The following is a 22,170-nucleotide window of genomic DNA, read 5'->3' as shown; positions in this document are numbered from 1 at the left end:
AATTTGTCTCTGGTGTCTCTTACTGTTCTACCTATAGAATCTTAAGCTCTTATGCTCTTTTGAATATAAGTTGTTCTCTTTATTAGCAAAAGGAAATCTCCTCAATGCAGTTAACATGAGTCAGTGAAAGCTATTTTCCTGACACCTACCATTCTGACTAAGACCCAACAGGGGAGGTACACTTTATTATGCTCCAACCTTCCATTCTAAATAGTTTAAACATGTCAGGGGATAGTTAATACATTGCCAAGAATGATTATATCATTTCTCTAATTCAACACCTTCAATGATCTGACCCAATTCTTACTATTTAACCCTGTTTTCCATTATAGTCCACATTCACATTCTCTTTAGTCTCATTAATATTTATGACATGCTATTCTCATTTCCGCCTCTGTACTTTTGCTTGTGTTTTTCTTCCTAGCCCTTTCTATTTTCTACACTCACACCCTGAAGCCCACCCTTCCAGATTTAGCTGAAATAATACCAGTATAATACTCTATGACCATAACAAGGCTCCTTCATGTCACCCTAAATCCATATCATTTCTATTATGTTTCAGTGCAGGATCATATTCTATATTTTGCAAATACCCTGCCCTGTTTTATTTGGATATAGTTTTTTCCCACAAAATTGATGCTGTTAGGAATGATAAATGATATATATTTTTAATTCCCCCAACACCTAACACAGGATTAAGCACAGAGAAGGTAACCAACAAATATTCACTAAATTTAAGAATTAAATTGAATTCAAAGGAAAAAGGAATGAATATTTATTTCAAAGTATATCTCTTTGCTAATGGTTATGACTGAAATAAAATAAAATACAGAGCCTATATGATGAAAATATTAGTCATTCATTCATTCATTCATTCTCTTTCTTTCTTTGTATGTTTCCTATAATAAAGCTGGGTCCTTTGAATGTATATAGTTCTTCAGGGGAAAAATGTGTGAAATAAAGATTATAGAAATATTTGATCTATAGAGAGGAAAATATATCTTATTAATCTAATTGATTTCAGTTCCAATGAAAGTGCTTTTATGAACCCTATTCAGTATTTCTATATTTAAAAATCAACTTTACAAAGAACAAAGTTGCATTTACGTGGCCAGCTTCTTAATAAAGTCAAGTGGGCAATAGAGAATGGTTGTGTCTAATTATTAAAAGGAAACTTTAGGATTGCAAAATTGAGAGGAAAATAAAACCCTATCATGGCAAGCTTTATGAAAAATGTACTTCTCTGTTGTTAATTAAAATGATACAATCAGTGAGTCATGGCCCTGCTGATTTGTACTGCTGAAGCTCTGTACAAGCAGGACCAGACTTCATGTGAAGAGAAGTTCTACAAAGTCAAGCAGCAGAAGAATTCAAGGGGATCAAGATGAAAATCTTGTCCTTCCTCTGCGTCTTTTCTCTGCTTGCTCTCTCCTCTGCTTTTCCTGCAGATCCAAAAATGAACCCTGAAGAAAGCAGGAAGCTCGCTCAGGTACTTACTTAATCAATGTTGTTGACTGACGGACCAATAATAACCAAAAATAGAGGCTACTTTTGTAACTATCATCTAAGGACCTGCAGTATTAAAGATATGAGTCTTTGGTTTTTCTAAGAGAAGGAATCTCCTAGGAAGAGACAGTGAATGTGGATGGAGTTTGGTATGGGATGCAAATAGTTAAGTCCTGAATAAAGCAGGTCTGATGTTGGACTCTCAGGCAATGAGAGAAAGAATGAGAAAGAGAGACAGAGACAGAGACAGAGAGAAAAAGACAGAGACACACAGAGACAGAAACAGAGACAGAGAGATAGAAGTAGAAACGGAGAGACAGAGAGACAGAAAAAGACAGCAAGAGACAGAGAGAGACAAGAGACAAATATAGAAAGATGGAGATGGAAATGGAGACAGAGATGGAGACAGAGCCAGAGAGATAGAGGTAGAAACAAATACAGATGCACAAGCACATAAACAAACACAGACAGAAACAAAGATAGAGACAGAGACAGAGACAAAGGGACACAGACAGAGATATAGAAACAGACAGAGAAACAAAAGCAAAATATAGTAGTAGTAAGGATTTACTAGGAAAGATTTTGAGCTTGTCTAGAATAGCCCAAGCTACTGGCTATAATACCTATTCTACAGTATGACCTAATAAACAACAGCTCAGTAAGGAACTTGTAGAAATCATCACAATATGATGGTTGCATGTGACTGAAACTAATTTTATTTACAAAGCAAAGAATTTGTGCATTGAAAAATCTGTTTCTAGGAATCAACAGACTAAATATAGCGGCCAAGATAGTTAAAAACATGATCATCCAATAAGCAAAAGCCAAATATCTTCTTGGGTGTGGTTGGAGTTTGAGAAATTTTAGAGTTTGTTCCAAATCATTCTGTTTGATTTTTATTTAAATTTATTTAAATTATAGATCACTATGTCATGTAGAAGTATTTTTTATGTTTGTATCTTTGTGTGTACATATATTGTTTTGTTTTGTTTTTTGGATTAGGCATATTTAGGTCAATTCTATACACTTGAAACAGAAGGGAGCCATCTTGTTCAAAACAAGAGGAATAGCCCCTTAGATGGAAAACTGCGGGAAATGCAAGCATTTTTTGGATTGACAGTGACTGGGACGCTTGACTCTAACACCCTTAAGATCATGAAACAGCCCAGATGTGGGATGCCTGATGTGGGTCAATATGGCTATACTCTACCTGGTTGGAGAAAACACAGCCTCACATATAGGTAATGCTTATGTCTTCTCTAACACTATAACTATTTTACCCTCAAATTACACATGGAAGCTCGACTAGATGAAATGTGTCCAAAAATAAATGGAAACTAGATTACAGACAATTTAAGTTGGATATTGTAAAGAACTTCCCAAATATGAGGGATGTTAAATATTAGAATGTATTTTGAGGAAAGTTATGGAACCTTTTCTTTAAAAATTTTATAAAAGTAAAGATCATTGAAATGTGATTTGCAATAATTTGCATGTATTCCTGACTTAGAATGAAAGAAATGAGCAAAGTCTATACAGCTTTTAAGACTCCTTTCTTTTCCAACTATCTTGTCTTGCCCTATGTATATGGCTCAATAGATAAAGAGTTCTGGAACTGAAGTCAAGAAGACCTGAAATCAAATCCAGCATTAGAATTTACTAGCTGTATGACTCTGGATGATTTACAATCTATGCACATTTGAGTTTCCTCATCTTCCTCAACCTTCCACGTTTGTCGAGAGAACCAAATCAAATTTTTAAAAATGCTTTGTAAACCTTAAAGTGCTATATAAATGCTAACTATTATTTTTATTACTATACCTTAGAGACGCGAGTGGCAGACAACATAATATAGTGGCTATAAATCTGTTCCTGAATACAGTGAAAAGATTAATAGATCAAAGGACATCTATGAAAATGTGAGAGGTGGCAAAGACACAAAACTGTTTACAGCTACCAATTATTTCCCAGGTGTATTTATGCCCTACAGGAATTATTCTTATTGCTCATGTGAGAAGCTTCTTGGTGGAGGCCAGACTTCTATATGGTAAGAAGATACATGCCAGATAGCTGATGTTTTTGTAGATTGAGTCGTATTTGTTCACTTAGTGCTAGACAATTAAGATGATAATGGATTGAATGATGAACTTGGAGTAAGAAAAACCTGAGTTCTAATCCTCCATCAGATGCTTACTAATTGGGTGGATCTGAGTCTGGACAAATATTTAACCTCTCAGCCATAATTTCCTCATCTGTAAAACTGGGATAACAGTAGCATCTACTTCCCAGGGTTGTTATGAAGATCAAATGAGGTCATACAAGTAAAACATTTTATATAAAAATACTAGCTATTAGTATCATCATAATCATCATTCAGGAGGTATGAATTAAGATGTAACATGGAAAGAGATTGACTATAATGAGGATAGTGGAAAAGATACAATGAAACTGTCTATATGAGAAAGAATAATTATTAAAGTAATCAATCATTAAGGCTAACATGTCCAACTTTACTATTGGTCCCTAAATGGAAAAAGCAAATGTTTCATTTTCAATGACACAAGTTGGGACAATAAGAAAGTCCAATCAAGGGAGAAGATTTTGGGAAGATGGCAGAATAAGTTGGCAAATTTCAAGCTTTTCCAGTTTCCCTCACAAATAGAACAAATTTGTGCCTAAGGCAAACGTTGACTGGTGAAAAATCATGAAGACTTGGGGCAAAATAGGGGTCATCCTGGTACAGCTCAAGATCTGAAGAAAAGACCAAAGAAAATGCAAAAGATTGAGGCCTGGGATTAATCCAAGTGAAGTGCAAACACCTCTGGGCTAGCTCTGTAAAAACACCAAGTAAAGACCCCTCAGGCGGGATGTGGCTGGAGCCTCAGCAGGATCCACAGAGACTTTTACCTCCTGGACTGTTTTTGGAGTTGGGGTCTGAGTCTAGAAAGACTGAGGGAGCCTGGGCTGATTAGGAATGCCAGACTCAGCTGTGCTGCTGGGATGCGGCCCTGGGTGAGAAGGAACTAAAGAAGGAATTTGGTGAGTGCAGAAAGAGTAGGGGCGGGTCGCTACTGATTGCCGGCACTTGCTAGAGAGGGATGTTCGTGGTTTGGGGTTCCTGGTCAAAGTTGCAAGCTGAAGTAAAATCAGAGTGCCATGTCCCACTCCGGGATTAGAGGTGTTTACACTAATACCTCTTATTTTAAAAAATGAACCAGTAAAGAAGAACCCCATAGAAATTTACCATGGGAAAAGGGAAGACGGAGGTTCATCTTCAGAAGAGAACACTGAAGCATAAAAAGGTTCTACCCCAAAAAGTAACATGATCTGGTTCCCTGCCCAGAGAGAATTTATGGAATTCGAAAAAAAAAGAATTTAAAAATCAAATGAGATATTGAGAAAAAACTAAAACTGAAAACTAAAAACTATCCAAGAAAAACAAGAAAAGTATGAAAAAAGTCAACCAACTGGAAAAAGAGATACAGAACGTCAAAAACAAAAATAACTCTTTGAAAATTAGAACTGGGAAGGAGAAGCTAATGAAGCTTTGAGAGATCAAGAAATAACAAAACAGGTTATAAAAGAATGACAAAATATAACAATGTGAAACATAAGAAAAATGACAAATTTGGAGAACAGATCAAGAAAAATATAAAAATAATTGGACTGCCTGGAAGTTGTGACCCAAAAAAAGGACCTCAACATAATAATGCAAGAAATAATCCAAAAAAATTTTCCTGAAGTGATAGAAGAGAAGGGGAAAATAGACAGAAAAAATACTCCAATCACTACTTCAACAAAATCCTTTGTGGAAAACACATAGGAATGTTATTACCAAATTTCAAAACCCCAGATTAAAGAAAAAATGTTGCAAGAAACAAGAAAAAATTCAAATATGCTGTAGCTACAATTAAAATTGAATAGGATTTATCAGCAGCCACTAAAAGATTGCAGATCCTGGGATCCTATCCACTGATAATCAAAAGAAGTAGGCCTGCAACCAAAAATATCATATCCAGCAAAATTATCTATAATATTGAATGAGGAAAAATGGACTTTGAATGAACTTGCAGATTTTCAGGACTTTCTATCAACCAAACCCAAACTTAATGGAAAATTTAACATAAAGTGCCAATATCAAACATCAATTTCAAGGAACTCAGCATGGACAAATTGTTTTTGTTTTTTGTTTTGTTTTGTTTTTACATGGGAAATGTATAACATGTTTAAAGTTAACATCAACAATTGGAAAGCTCAAAAGAAAGATTGGGGCAGAGTTGAGGTAAAAATAGTAATTATGTCATACAAATGAGGTAAAGAGGAAAAATAGACACAGAGTCATTAAAGAAGGAAGGAAGGCTTGTAGTTCTGAAAACCTACTCACATCAGGAAAGAGTTAAATAGGCAACACTACATATATACAATGAAAGGAATATATCTTGCAAAATCTATAAAGAAAGAAGGGGCAGGGATGGGTGGATAGGGAAGCAAAGGGTGCCAGAAGAGGACAAGGGAAGGATCCATAGGTGGAAGGTAGTTAAATAAACAAGGCAAATTAGAAGCAGAATTAAAGCAAAGGGATAAGAAAGATATGTGTGTGTAGACAGGTATATGTGTATATATATATATACATATATATATACATACATATGTGTATATAAATATATCCTTTCTTAACTATAGCCTGTTTGCGTGTGGGGAGGATGAAAGAGGGTGAAAAAAGTACAAAAGTGTGCAGCAGAAAACAACAGGGCAATTTACAAGGAAGTAAAGAAAAGATGGACATGAATACATTTTTTTCTACTTATATATGTGTGTGTGTGTGTGTGTGTGTATATATATATATATACGTATATATATATATATATACACGTATATATATATATATATACGTATATATATATATATATGTATATATATATATATATATACTTTCTTGAATTGGTGTTTCTTTTTATATATTTATATATGTTGAATCCTCCCTGATGCGTTATTGAGCACATGACAATATTCTGTTTCATTTTGTTATGTATTCTTCTTCTGTTTTTCCCTTTTCTTATTCTATTTCTTTAAATAAAATAAATTTGAAAAAATAGTCCAATCAAATCCACATATTTGATTATCAATTTCCCCCTTCTCCAGAGAGCCCTGAATATAAAGTCAATAGACTTCACTCATTCTTTTCCCTACCCCAAACACAGCCCTCTTCCAATCTTTCCCCTTTCACCATCCTTCACAACCCTTACATCATTCTATCCTCCTCACTCTTCTTCAGCTTGCATATTTGATCACCTCAGTCCAAAGCCAAGTCTTGTTGATTCTACCTCAACAGCAACTCTAATTCATCTCATTCTCTCAATTAATATAGTTACCCCTCTTAGTTTGGAACTTCATCAGCTCCACAAAATTTAAATTGTTTTCTCTGGCTGCTTGCAATATTTTCTTTTCAATCTGAGAGCTTTGGAATTTTGTAGTTTTCATTTGGGGCTATCTTTTTTGTCCAATTTTTTTTATTATAGCTTTTTATTTATAAAACATATGCATGGGTAATTTTTCAACATTGACCTTTGCAAAACCTGTTCCAACTTTTCCCCTCCTTCCCTCCACCTCCTCCCCTAGACGGCAGGTAGTCTAATACATGTTAAATATGTTAAAGTATATGTTAAATCTAATATATGTATATATATTTATACAGTTATCTTGCTGCTCAAGAAAAATTATATCTATAAAGAAAGAAAAAACCTGAGAAGGAAAACAAAAAGGCAAGCAAACAATAACAGAAAGAGTGGAAAGGCTATACTGTGATCCACACTCATTTCCCATTAGTTCTCTCTCTGGCTGTAGCTGGTTCTGTTCATTACTAAACAATTGGAACTAGTTTGAATCATCTCATTGTTGAAGAGAGCCACATCCATCAGAATTAATCATCATATAATTTTGTTGTTGCAGTGTATAATGATCTTCTGGTTCTGCTCATTTCACTTAGCAGGGGATATCTTTTCAAGACATGATCAGTAGGTTTTCTTTAAATTTCCATTTTACCTTCTGGATTTAAGATATTAGATATCTAATATTTAACCTATCTAAGAGATATTTCCTTAATAATTTCTTAAAATGTAACATCTAGATTCTTTTTTATAATGGCTTTCAGGAAGTCCAATAATTCTTAAATTACATCTCCTGGATTTATTTTTCAGGTTAGTTGTTTTTCCAATAAAATATTTCACATTTTCTTCAAGTTTTTCATTCTTTTGATCTTTTGACTTTTGACCTAGCTTCCACTTTTCTAATTCTAATTTTTAAGGAATTATTTTCTTCATTTTCATTGGGCCAATTCTTCTTTTAAAGAAGTTGTTTTTTTCAGTGAATTTTTTTTACCTCCCTCTTCCATTTGTCTTATTCTGCTTTTAAAGGAGTTTTTCAGTGAATTTTTGTGCCTCTTCTACTACTAAACCAGTTTTTTAGATGCTATTTCCTTCAGTATTTTTTTGTTCCCTTTTTACCAAATTGTTAATTCTCTTCATACCCTTTCTGACTAAAGAGTAAAAGACCCTTGCTCTTTAGAACCACAAGTACTAGTGCTTATCTTCACCCTCTCAAGATAACTGTGACTATGTCCCCTATTTTCCTGTAATTACTAATACCAGTGGCTCCTCTTAGCCCTGGAACTGTGCTCTAAGCCTCTGCTCCCTTGTGACTGTTCAAAAGTCCTCCTCTCTACCCTAAAACTGAAACCCAGAATTGATAATCAAGTAACCAATCAGTACCAGTATAACTAGTGCCACCAAAAGGTTTTCTGCAGTCTCCTTATGATCAATTGTCTGACTCCCTTATACTCTGGATTGAGAAATCCCAAATCTGCCACTAAAATTGTAGCCATCTCTAAAGCCATACCCACCCCAGTGTTGCTGACTTCTCCTTCTCACCTCATAACTTTTCGTAAGCTGCAAAAAATGGCTTTCTCTAACTTTTTGTTTGTTCTACCACTTCAAAATTTGATTTGAAGTGTTTTTTTTTTAAACTTGGAGAAGAATGTTAGAATAGTTCAGTTGGGCTCTGGCCTGTACATAACTTTTTTTCAATACTCTGTAGCCAACCAAACTGACTTTCTTTTTTAAAAAAATAATATTTCATTTTCTCTGATTATGTGCAAAGACAATCTGCAAACTGGTTTTCTAGAAGTCTTTTCACCATACTATTTTATCTTTAATCTCTATGTCTTTGCACAAACTGCCCACTTCGATACCTGAAATATACTCATCTCTCACCACTGCTTTTTAGAAAAGTTCTCACATGTCTTCTCCTGATCCTCTCAGTTGATAGTGCCTCTTTAAAACAAAATTTAAATTGCTTTGAATTTATTTTGTATATGCTCTATGTATGTGTGTCTTTCTTAATAAAATTCAAGTTCTTCTGGAAAACAAAATGTTTTATTTTAGTCTGTATCGCCAATACTTAACACATTAGGCAAATCCTTTCATTTCCCTGTATTTTTCATTTTAATTTTGTTTTTAATTAAATTTTTAATGTCTTTTATAATTCTAAATAAAGTTATGATACAAAATTAGGTTATAAACTTCTTGAGAGTAGATATTATTTTTTTACCTTTCTTTGTATCCCTAGAGCTTAGCACAGTGCTGGTACATAGTAGGCACTTTCTAAATGCTTGTTGATTAGTTAATCAATTTGCTAATTAGCAAATAAGAGGGTCATTTTTCCTGGCATACTTCTTAGAGGTTCAGAGAGGAGAATTTTAATGAGGAGAAATACGGATTAATATAGATTAATTAGCAAATGATGTGTGCATACATGGCTACATACACAGGTATTATAAGGCTAATTTCTATAAACCATTCAAGAATGTAAGTCTCATTATTTTATAGCCATATCAAGTACTAATATCTATAAATGAATATGTGTATACATAAGGGTATATCAAATATATATTTGAATTTCAAATAGAGAATTAGACAAAAAAGTCTGGGTACTAGATGGGGAATTTGTACAATAGGACACCAGTAATTTAGTTATCTATATGTATATGGAATGCACATTTGCATGAATGTTTATGTTAACTTTAAAGGATAATGAACTATACTCCTGATATGGAAAAATCTGATGTGGAGGAATCCATCCAAAAGGCTCTGGAAGTATGGAGCAAGGTGACCCCACTAACATTCACCAGAATTTCCAAAGGCATTGCTGACATCATGATTGCTTTTAGGACCGGAGGTACTGTTACAATATAACTGAGAAATAATTCAAGGTATTTTCTTCTTGGGTTGTGTGAATTAGATAAAATTTGTTCTGATTGGTTCCAGAGGGAAGAATGGGTACTACCTGCAGAAAGCTAGTTAAGGTAAGGAGGGGAAAAACTTTCTCTAATAATGAAATTCTCAAAGTGAAACAGGCTGTTTAAAGAAGTAAGTTTCCTCTCGCCAGAAGGTTGCAAAAAAACAGCTATTTGACCACTTGTTAGGGAAATTATAGAGAGGATCTTGTGTAGATATAGGTTCCAACATTGAAATTCTAATATTCTGTGACTTATTTGTTCAAATATATTCTATTCAAATGAGATAATATTTGTAAAATGCTTTGTAATTTTAAAACACTATACAAATATTAGTTTATTATTGTTAATTTTATAGTCCATGGTAAATGTCCTCGGCAATTTGATGGTCCACTGGGACTCCTGGGCCATGCTTTTCCTCCTGGCTGGGGAATTGGTGGAGATACGCACTTTGATGAAGATGAAAATTGGACAAAAGATTCAAGTGGTAAGTTCAGGGATTCTTAATAGCCAACATTTCTTTTTAAAGAATTACTTTTAAATCAATCTGAAATTTTATTAAATGGTATGGTCCTGAACAAGACATTTAACCTTTTTGTACATTGTGTAACTTCCTGAAACTTACCCACTAAATCATCAATAAGTTGTACAAATCTCCAATAGTCTTATCATCCTGCTAAATGAAGGAATTTCAGGAAAGCTTAAATGTCTTGAGTCACTCAAAATAAGACCAGCAGTACAACTGAAAACATCTTTCCCAAAGAGTTCATATATTATCAAGTTCCCATTTCCCCAGGAGTTTCCCCTCTCCAACCCACCACTATCATGCATCCACACTAGTTCCCAAGTCCAAGTTCCTTCCTCTTTCCCCATGTCTAGTCCTGTGTGGCCTAGATAAGAACCCAATAAAAATACAGGAAACTATTAGCTTGAACTCCCAGTTCTACCCAGAGATTCAGGGAACTTGACCTGTATCACTTCTGATTGCCCTTCTTGATAGTATGTCCCCTCAATAAAGCTTTATTTTTTCAGTAATGTTGTGTGCTCATGTCTTCTTGGTATTCAAAACTTTATTAAACCTATAATAAGACAGTTATCTTCTGATAGTGAATTTAAATAATTCCCAAATGAATTATAAGCCAGAAAAGTATTATCTTCCTTGTGACAATACTATTTTCATTTCTCCCTAACCAATCTTTTATCTAACATACAAGTGTTCTAATTCACACATATTTATTATTTATTCAAAAAATATCCATTATGCTCAATAAAGCCCAGCATTATATTTTTTCCAGCTACACTACACTACATAGCAATTTATCCCATAGTATTCCACGTCCTGCCCCTGCATATCCATTACATGACCCCAATACTTAGAATGGTCTCCCTCCCCCATCCATGACTCTTGTGGGCTCACTGGGCTCAAACGCTACCTTCTGCAGAAGAATTTTCTATCTTCCCCACCTTTTCTCTCAGATTATTTTCCACCTACCCTGTGTATATATGGCATTTGCACAGTGATTTGCATGTTTTATCCTCTTTAGACAGTGAGCTCCTTGAGAGATGGGACTGTTTTTGCCATTCTTTGTATTCCTATTTCTTGGTACAATTCTCAACATATAGTAGGCAAATAGGAAGCTCTCAATAAACTTGTTCATTGAATAACTAATTGACTATTTCTGTTGTTTTTAAGGATTCAACTTGTTTCTTGTAGCAGCTCATGAGTTTGGTCATTCCCTGGGTCTCTCTCATTCCAATGATCCAAATGCCTTGATGTTTCCCAATTATGCCTTCATTGATCCCAGCAAATCTCCCCTTTCTCAGGATGATGTCAAGGCCATTCAGTCCATCTATGGTAAGGCATTTTAGACTTTACACAAAGGTATTGAACAAGAAAACTTTCAGAAAGGAAATTAGGTAAATCATTTCTTAAATTTTTTCATGAAAAAGTCCACATTGTGCAAGCCTGCTCTGTACTCATGGCGTTTCCTCACATTCTTGTGATGTTCATTATGGTTGTTTCAATTGATTTGTTCTCTCATTGAAGGATCCTCACCTAAGGTAACTGCTAAGCCAAAGAGACCCACTATCCCCCAAGACTGTGATCCTAATTTGACTTTTGATGCTGTCACCACCTTCCGCAAAGAAGTAATATTCTTTAAAGACAGGTAAACCATTTTTTCTCTCCAAGATCTCTCCTTTTCCTGGAACTTGTTCTTTTTAAATGAATTTTTGTTTTGCAGAATACTCCTTATACTAAAGGGTGAAATGTCTGTTTTAAGCAGTTATTTTGTAGGATACTGCACATGTCTATTCTAAAACACTATAATCTGTGGTAGGGATTGATGCCCTATTGAATTTCTTGGACTTTGATTGACAATTCAGTCAGGGCTCAGTTTTGTTCCTTTCTGCATTTGTTAACAGATTCCTAACTTTCAGCAAACACTGGAGAACTACCTGGATGACTGGACTAGAGAGTTTTCCTACTTTGGGTGGAAAGCAAACTAAACAATCTCCAAAGTCCCTTCCAAAATTAAGACAAACTCTAGCATTCTATGGCTGCAAAGAAGACATTTTTCATTTCAACAAATTCCAGAATTGAAAGTGCCATCTCAGAAGTCAACCCTAAACCACCTAGATCTTGTCTTCTAGAGTTGTGGTCCTGAGAAATGCCTTCATTGGTAGGGACTCTTCACAGAGTCCATAGGGAGCACAATCTCCTCTACCTAGTTCACAGAGGTAAAAAACAAGTTCATATCCCTTTAGAGTTGTTAAGTGAGGATAGTGTCAATGTTACACAACAGTTCCTTATAAATTATGATGATTATGGGCATTTACATGTAGCTCATTGCTATCAATCTCTGTGCTATATAAACACATAATATTGTCTTATATCAAAACAGACATTTGTGGAGAATTTATCCTGAAGCCTCAGAAACAGAATTTGAATTAATCTCTTCATTTTGGCCATCTCTGCCAGATGGTATTCAAGCTGCATATGAAAATGACAGGGATGAAATTTTGATTTTTAAAGGTAACTTCTTCTATCGTATTTCTCTGTCATTTGTAGCTAATTTAAATATTAGGAAGACAGACATCACCAGTGGTCAAGAATGAAAATGTTTTCTTACTATAAAATAAGGAAGCCTCACACCTTGTGCTAGTTACTTTATAAATATTTCATTTAATTTTACAACTCTAGGAGGTAGGTGCTATCATTATCTCATTTTTAACCTGAGAAAATTAAGGCAGATAGAGGTAAAGAGTCTTGTCCAGAGTCATATAACTAGTAGGTTTCTGAGACCATATTTGAAATCAAGTCTCCCTGACTCTAGATGCAGCATCCCATTCATAATATCACTTATAGACCCTAACTTTGATCTTAACTTCTTAATCATAAAGGAAATTTTAACAAGCATATCACAAAGAGTCTCCAATTTTCTTCCTTCTGTTCCCCTTTTATGTAGCTTCCATAAGAACATGTGTCTTTAGTGGTACTTTGATTGGATATACTCAGACTAATGTGGCTATTTTGATTCCTACAACTAGTCAAAATTCATCATAGAATTCAAAATATTTCTCCCGTAGATACTTTCCTAAATCTAGTCATTTGATAAATAGAAGGAGAGGTTGTATATGAAGAGGATAAAATGAATAATCATGTCAGTAAGCAAAATTAATCTTGTGACCTAAGGATTTTTTTGTGACTCTTAACTATTTTCTACCTGTAGAACAAGACATTCAAAGATTATCTATTTTTTCCTTATCCTAGATGGAAATTTCTGGATCATTAATTTACATGACATTCTGCCAGGTTATCCCAAACCCATCTACCACCTTGGCTTTCCAAGGCGCACAAAAAAGATAGATGCTGCTCTCTTTTACAGGAAAACAAGAAAAACCTATTTCTTTGTTGAAGATAGGTACTGGAGGTAAATCCAAAAATCACTGTATCCTTTGTTTATCCTAATGTTAAAAGTACCCACACAGCATCTACGCCCATAGAGAAGATGCAAGATGTTTCAGTATTGGCTTATAATCTTTGTAATGCATGTTTTGATCAAATGAGCTCTTGATGTCATCATGTTTTGGGGCCCATGCTGTATGCTTATAAATCTCCAGGCTTAATTCAAACCTCAATGACAATCTCCTTTTAAAAATATCTAATAAAGGGACAATCAAAGTTTGATTGCCTGAAGAAGAAACCCAATATCTTTTGAAGTAGCCTGTTCTACCATACTCAAATTAGTTCAAATTGTTAGGAACTCCTTCCCTTAAAGTCTAAGTTTGCACCTGAAATTTTCACTCCTTACTCCATTTTTATTCCAGATATGATGAAATAAACCAATTCATGGAAAAAGGTTACCCTAGACGGATAGCAAGACTCTTTCCAGGAATTGGTCTCCCAGTTGATGCTGCATTTCAATATAAGAGTAAGTAGAAATGTCAAGCAGTTAGAATATGTGGAAAATAGGACAATTCTAAATTACTAAAAGTTTACATCTTTTTTAAGGATATATATTTTCATTGATTTCAAGAACATATAATAGCCAAGAGAAACAGATGATTTTGGTCTCTCTGGTATTGAGGGAAATATATATAGCATAAGAGAATAGAAAATGGAATCAAGAGCTATAAAGAAATCAAGGAGTATGAGAAGTGTCGGGGAGGGAAAGGTCACTGGATATAAAAATTAAGAAGTCATTAGTGGTTGTTGTATCTCCATACAACACAGGGAGACAAGGAAAGAATAAATAGTAAGGAAGTAACATCATTGTATATAAGCTTTCTCAATAAATTCAGCATTAAAAAGGAAGAGAGATGGAGTGAAGTAGAAGGGTGAAGGGAAGACTTTTTTTGAGACTAACTTGCCCTATCTCACCTCGACTGGAATTTTAGTACCTACCCATGCCAATCCTACTATTGCGTGGCACAAAAGCATCGACCTTCTCCTGTTCTAGTCCGGGTCTAATTCCTACCTCTTTGGGCAGCCTAATAGCCATTTTGATGGCTCCCCATCTTGATAGTATAGTTAGTGAAGTTGCACTTTGATTTTTACCTTACTACATCTCAAAACTCTCCAGCTCAAGCAATACACTGCCCCCATTACCTTGGGTAGAAGGGCAGATATATGAACATGTGGCACCACATTCAGTTGAGGAAAAGTTTCTTTGGATATGGCAGATCTGACTTTTGTAGAAAGACAAGGAACTGTGAAAAAGAAATTGAAGATGCTTAGAAGAAAAGTAGTAGTGGTAATATATGTTACCATACTGGTAGTGGTAATAGTTACCATACCATAGTGGTAATAATAACTGTTATTACCAGTAGCAGTGGTAATAACAGTAGCAGCAGCAGTAGCAGCAATAGTAGTAATAGTAGTAGTAGTAGTAATAGTAATAGTAATAGTAGTAATAATAATAGTAGTAGTAGTAGCAGCAGTAGTAGTAATAGTAGTAGTGGTGGTAGTAATAGTAGTAATAAGAGTAGTAGTAGCAGTAGCAGCAGCAGCAGTAGTAATAATAATAGTAGTAGTAGTAGCAGCAGCAGCAGTAGTAGTAGTAATAATAATAGTAGCAGTAGTAGTAGTAGTAGTAGTAGTAGTAGTAGTAGTAGTAGTAGCAGCAGTAATAGCAGTAGCAGCAGCAGCAACAACAACAACAATAGCAGTAGCAGAAGTAGCAGTAGCCACAAAAAAACTTCAACACAGGAGAATTCTAAGCAGCAATAGTCTTAAAGAAGAGAATGTTCTGGAGAATGGCTTGACCAGATGAATAAGGAAATCCATGCTGAGAGTCTTGAAAACATTGAAAGGAATCACTTTAGGAGGCTATGATTTCAAAAAAATTACTTCAAAGTGATCAAGAATTCTGCAACACCTACCTACCCATTTACCTGTCTTGCTTTCTCTTCTTTATTCTTATGGCAATAATTTAAGAGTACTAGAAGTAAAAGCCTTTCACAACTGATTCTCTTCAATAAATCACAATTTCAAAGAGATCCATCACACTACAAGAAGCAGAGGACAAAATCCCATTGTGCTTATTATTTGTAAATTCTTTTTTAAAAGAAAAAGTATCTGACTCAGTAGAACAAAAGGTAACCTTAGAAGTCCTCCTTCAACAAGGAGTTTTTGGAGCCCACATGATGATTATATAAGCATTTCTGATAAATGGAACTACAGACGTAAATATTACAACTGATTCATTACTGTCAAGTAAGATATTCTTGATAAAGTTGTTCCTCACTTATCATGGAAGATGTCTAGCTCAAAATACAAATAGAAGAAAGGTTCCATATAGATGCTCAAGTGATTCTGTTTGCATGGTAATAGTGTTTGGTTATGTAAAACTCCAAAAAATTACAGTCTCCTCAAGGAGATCCAAAGTTACTTAAAAGTAACAATTAATCCAGGAAAAACTAAATGGATGAAAAAGGATTATTCTCAAACTGTAACATATTGTACCATCAGATCCTTGAGTTAGCATGTCAATTACATATAGCTGGGATGGCTATTGTAGGTGGGTAATAAATTAAACCTGGAAATAAGTAGGAAGAGTAGATGCAATTGCTTTTTGGAAATTGTGCAATGCTTTTAAGATATCAAAATGGCCTTCAATACGAAAGCCTATATTATAAAATAAATGTTTCCTTGGCAATACTATATGGTTTAAAATCTTAGAACACCAGAGTGTCTGAAGAATCAAAATTATGACTAATTCAAAAGGAAATGGAGAATCATTACTGGTCAAAGATTATACATGGCAAGAATGAAATAAATTGAAAAAAAAAGAAATATTGTTAAGTAACTGGAGATTTGAACTGGTGATTTGACTCTGAAAAACTGGAGAAGGAACATTGGAAGAAGAGAAATAGAAGGAGAATGGGAAAGGGGCTGAAGTATGTAATATGGACATATTTTGTCTGCAAATTAAGGTTGCAGAACTTGACTCTGATTTCTTATAAATGTTCTAAAAATATTGTAAAAGGGATGTTATGTGAGTATTTAACAAGGAAAGAGAATTGATTACTTCTTGTTGATTACTGGAAGCCACCATAACTTCATTAAGAATAGACATGCAAAGGTAACTTTATTTTCTTTTTGGACAGGGTTATTACACTGGTAGGTCAGGGAAATACCACAGACAAAGTGTATATGGCTTTCAGCACAGTATATTACAAATATTTATGTTAAATTCAGGATGTGATGGAGATATAAATATATAGATATATAGCTTAAACAAAAGCATGGCTAGGTGGATATGGAACCAATTGGATATCTTGAAAATTAATCATTAGTGGACTGATATCAACCTGGAAGGAAAGTTTTAGTAGTTCCCCAATATTATTCCTTTTGATATTTGAAATATTTATTGATAGAAAAAGATAGGTGACATGTTTATCAAATTTAACACAAAGAGAAAGGATAGTAAACTTGTGTGATGACAGTGTAAAAATTCAAAAAAGATTTTTAACAGATTAAGTATAATTTTAAGTATATAATTAATATATACTTATATAATATAGTATATAATAAAATAAATGTTTCCTTGGCAATACTATATGGTTTAAAATCTTAGAACACCAGAGTGTCTGAAGAATCAAAATTATGACTAATTCAAAAGGAAATGGAGAATCATTACTGGTCAAAGATTATACATGGCAAGAATGAAATAAATTGAAAAAAAAAGAAATATTGTTAAGTAACTGGAGATTTGAACTGGTGATTTGACTCTGAAAAACTGGAGAAGGAACATTGGAAGAAGAGAAATAGAAGGAGAATGGGAAAGGGGCTGAAGTATGTAATATGGACATATTTTGTCTGCAAATTAAGGTTGCAGAACTTGACTCTGATTTCTTATAAATGTTCTAAAAATATTGTAAAAGGGATGTTATGTGAGTATTTAACAAGGAAGAGAATTGATTACTTCTTGTTGATTACTGGAAGCCACCATAACTTCATTAAGAATAGACATGCAAAGGTAACTTTATTTTCTTTTTGGACAGGGTTATTACACTGGTAGGTCAGGGAAATACCACAGACAAAGTGTATATGGCTTTCAGCACAGTATTTATGTTAAATTCAGGATGTGATGGAGATATAAATATATAGATATATAGCTTAAACAAAAGCATGGCTAGGTGGATATGGAACCAATTGGATATCTTGAAAATTAATCATGAGTGGACTGATATCAACCTGGAAGGAAAGTTTTAGTAGTTCCCCAATATTATTCCTTTTGATATTTGAAATATTTATTGATAGAAAAAGATAGGTGATATGTTTATCAAATTTAACACAAAGAGAAAGGATAGTAAACTTGTGTGATGACAGTGTAAAAATTCAAAAAAGATTTTTAACAGATTAAGTATAATTTTAAGTATATAATTAATATATACTTATATAATATAGTATATAATAAAAGTATGTAATTTTAAGTATTTTAAGTATAATTTTAAGATAAAATTTAAGACACAAATTTTCATTCCTAAATTTGCATTTTCTGTAATTAACCACACAAGTAAACAATGGGGAATTGTGGCTAGACAATAACTTATGTGAAAAAAAGATTTAAATTTTGGCAAGCACAAAATAAATTTTAAAAAATGATCATAAAGATAATATTCATAAAAAAAGGTGATGGCCTAGGAAAGTGATTATCTCACTGTGCTCCATACTGCTCAGTTCTCTGCTAAAGTATTGCCTTCAATTCTGGCTGCCAAATTTTAGGAAAGATTTGATAAGTTACAATATGTCCAATGGTAAGCTAAAAGAACAGTGAGAAGAACCAGATATTTTGCTATGGAAGGATTATTGAAGGAACTAAGGGTCTTTAACTTAGAGAAAAATCAATACAGAAGTACATGATAGCAATTTTCAATGTTCCAGGATAGAATCAGAAGTAATAGGTGGATGTAACAGAAAGAGTATGTATGAATGTAAGAGTAAACTTTTTTGCCGTTTGTTATCCAAAATTGGATAAGGATGCCTGGGGATAGAAGGAAGATTTCAAATGGACTCCAGATGATGTAATTGTTGTGTTTCTCTAGTCCATTTTAGAGAAGAGGTAAATGAGGCAAACAGCATTCAATGACTAGCTCAGAATCACATAGCTAGTAAGTGTCTGAGGTCAGTTTTGAACTCATGAAGATGAGTCTTTTTGCATTCTCTCTACTTCGCCATCTAACTGCATACTCCAAATGATTGTCAATGATAATGTAGAAGAGATTTCTGTTCAGATGCAGCTGGTCTAGATTATGAGTTCTCATTTGGCTTAGGGACCCCTTTACAAATTCAAAATTATTAAGGATTCCCCCCACAAAGTAAGGGACAGAAGCATGACTATTTATCTGGACAAGGTAATAATTGGGCTTAATTTTCTTTCTAGGGTTCTTCTATTTCTTCAGTGGGACAAAACAATTTGAGTTTAACCCTGATACCAAGAATATAACTCGAGTTTTGGAGGCCAACAGCTGGTTCAAGTGTCAAAAAATATTAAACCCATCACCTTATGATTTTATCCAGGAAAAAAATTCAAATTCAAATTCAGTACAAGTGATTTCTCAAAAGAGTTTTATATTACTTGTTTACTGTATCATTTATCTGCTGACAGAAATCTACAGATGATAAAAAGAATTGTCAAATAATAGATATGGAGGAGATTACCAAAAGTCATCAATTCCATATTTGTGTCCCAAAATATGCCAAAATTATTCCAGATGAATGACCATAAATCCTTTCCTTAAAGATTAAAGATGGTAACTCTATATCCTTTGGGAGTTTCCAGATTCACTGTTTTATTATGCTTACATTAAAAAGTTCTCGCATCTCCCATATGACAATCTCAGTACTTTGTTGGCATAAATAAAATAAATAACATTTGAGTAAGTGACCAATAATGACCAAATACTAAAGACATTTATTAAACCAATCTCATAATTCTTTTTCAATTAGATTAAATAACCCTAACTATATAACTAGAGCTTATATGTGTTAAAACTGAGTAATGTGTAAATCGTACTCACATGTACCTGAAAAATAGATATTTTGAGCCATGTGAATGTGTGTCCTTTCTCATATTTATCATTCTTCCTATAAACCATGTTCTTTGATGCCCTTCAGAATCTAATAGTAACTGATATTCATAGATAGTTCTAAAGTTTGCAAACTACTTTATATATATTTTATCACTTGAAACTCATGATAACTCTGTGAGATAGATACTATTTGTATTAAAAGCTCTATTTTACAGATAAGAAAATGGAAGCTGAGAGGATTTGAGCAACTTGACCAAGATTATACAACTAGTTGAGTGGAATAGATAAGATTTTAACTTGCTCTTCCTGACTCTACATATAACATTTTTTGCACTCATCACATGCCTTTCTACATCAAGTTCTCTGTTTCTGGAATTTATTTTTCACACTCTAGCATTTATTTTTCATTTAATTTTTACAGCAATCCCAATTGTAGTTTTTCTCTTAGTAACAAAGTCTTCAGTGAATAATCCTGGAATATGTGAGAATCTAATTCTCATTTGCTATTAGTTAGGTGTGGATATAGGAACTACACAGAGACAGATTTTCACTGGACTTATTCTTACTTATACTCAGAACAGGCGTTTTCCCTGAGACCAGAATTTTTCCAGTTGATAATATATGTACGACATCATTCCACTTCTCCAGGCTCCAGGATCATACCAGATAATTTCAGAGACTTCTCCCAACTTTAGATCATTGGTATTATCTTATAAGTCCTTATAGAAGAACTGCTGAGGTTACAGAGAGATTGTTGTCTCTCTACTGTGCTTTATAACTAACAGAAAACAAGGGCTATACTTATCATAACCCTTACCCTTTCTTATTTTTTTCAAGTCAGTATAACTGGTGCTCCAAAAATTCCCTCATAGACAAGCAGTGTCAAGAAAACTTTGTGACATCTTAGAGATCTCATACAAGATGGCAAAATTTAATCATTACCAAGGAATAAAAATGAATTCGCACTCATCAAGCTGAGATACCTTTTTCACCTCTTACCTCAAGCCAAAAGAGCAAATCATCAAAGCTGGGCACATTATTATTCCCCCAGGGTCTCAAAAATGAATCATTTGCTCAGAGAGCTGGTTTTGTGTACTGATTTGTGGAGATTTCTGATTCAGTGTTGTGAACCACACTTTTATATATTTATTTGAAATCCATAACCTCAAATGTTTGTCTTTGGGCTTCTAGGGAAGGTCTTAATAGATATATCTGTGTCTACAGAATATGTTTTTAAGATGTGTTTTTCCCCATATCTTACCATCAAAGCTGTATCCGACTCACAACCACAAATAATTTGTCCCCAACCAATATTCATTCCAATTCTGTCCACCTTAAGAGCATATCCCAGTACTGTCTGTCTCTTCCTGGCATCACCCAGAGAGAGCTGGATTGCTGTAATTATACATGGAAAGGGGAACTTGATCCTTAGGAAAGGAAAGGAAAATACAAAATGTGTGATTTAATGATTAATTTAGGAATTTGTTTTTCCAGTCAAATCTTTTCAGAATTCACAAATATTTAATTGTAACAGCTAACATTTACCATATGAGTAATGAGAAAATTGAACTGCTAAGTCATATTTGCTTTGAATCACAAAATTTAGGGAAATTCTGCTTTGTTTGAATGGATGGATAGATGAGTAGATGAATGAGTGATAAAACATCTAAGTACTTAGTTTGGTACTTGGTACTTATTGTTGCTTGTCCTTCCTTCCTGAAGAGGACCATGAAGAAGGTGATGTCATGACTTGCATCACTTCATGATATCATGAAGTGATAGCAATGCAAAATCATCAGTCTTACTTTCTTCTCTAGAGCCATTTGGAAAGATCTAGATCTAGATCAGCATTACTAGAAATGATCCCAAATATAGTATGAGGCTTTGGCCTTTTTAAGCTAAGGTTTTTCCCAAGTATCAATTTGACTGAAGCAACATCTATTCAGTGATTAAACCTATATAAGAAATGAAGCAAAGAATGGTCTTAAAAAAAAATCTAAGAGGGTTTCTGGCAATAAAACAGAAATAATTGCTATGTGGGGCCCCCAAACAATTGTGATGACCGCGTATTTTAAAATCAGCCAGAGTCAGGAATTCAGGTTAAGGGAAAATCTTCAATCTTTATTCATTTTGAGGTGAAGGGGGATTGCGATAGCAATGTGAGCAGCTGCGACAGGACCCAGCCAGCAGAGGTGAAAGAGGATCACGATAGCAATGTGAGCAGCTGTGACAAGAAGCCAGCCAGCAGTCTTTTCCTGCCTCTCTTCCTGCCCCTCAGCCTCCACCCACCAAAATCATCATTTCCTATACAGCACATCAGGACTTGGACAAAGAGT

At 34.1% G+C, this 22,170-nt stretch overlaps 1 protein-coding gene across 1 annotated transcript; it reads left to right on the top strand.

Annotated features, from left to right (window-relative positions):
- Positions 1-1,384: 1,384 nt before the first annotated feature.
- MMP27 (matrix metallopeptidase 27) lies at positions 1,385-19,858 on the top strand. The gene is made up of 10 exons (XM_051986882.1): positions 1,385-1,489; positions 2,509-2,747; positions 9,590-9,738; positions 10,155-10,283; positions 11,490-11,651; positions 11,844-11,964; positions 12,700-12,830; positions 13,569-13,728; positions 14,126-14,229; positions 19,186-19,858. The coding sequence occupies exons 1-10, from the start codon at positions 1,385-1,387 to the stop codon at positions 19,422-19,424; spliced, it is 1,539 nt and encodes a 512-aa protein (XP_051842842.1). The 3' UTR covers positions 19,425-19,858.
- Positions 19,859-22,170: the final 2,312 nt, after the last annotated feature.

This window comes from Antechinus flavipes, chromosome 3 (genome assembly GCF_016432865.1).
Source record: "Antechinus flavipes isolate AdamAnt ecotype Samford, QLD, Australia chromosome 3, AdamAnt_v2, whole genome shotgun sequence".
NCBI lineage: Eukaryota > Metazoa > Chordata > Mammalia > Dasyuromorphia > Dasyuridae > Antechinus > Antechinus flavipes.
The sequence above is the reverse complement of the archived record's forward strand: the minus strand, read 5'-3'. Positions and strand labels throughout refer to the sequence as shown.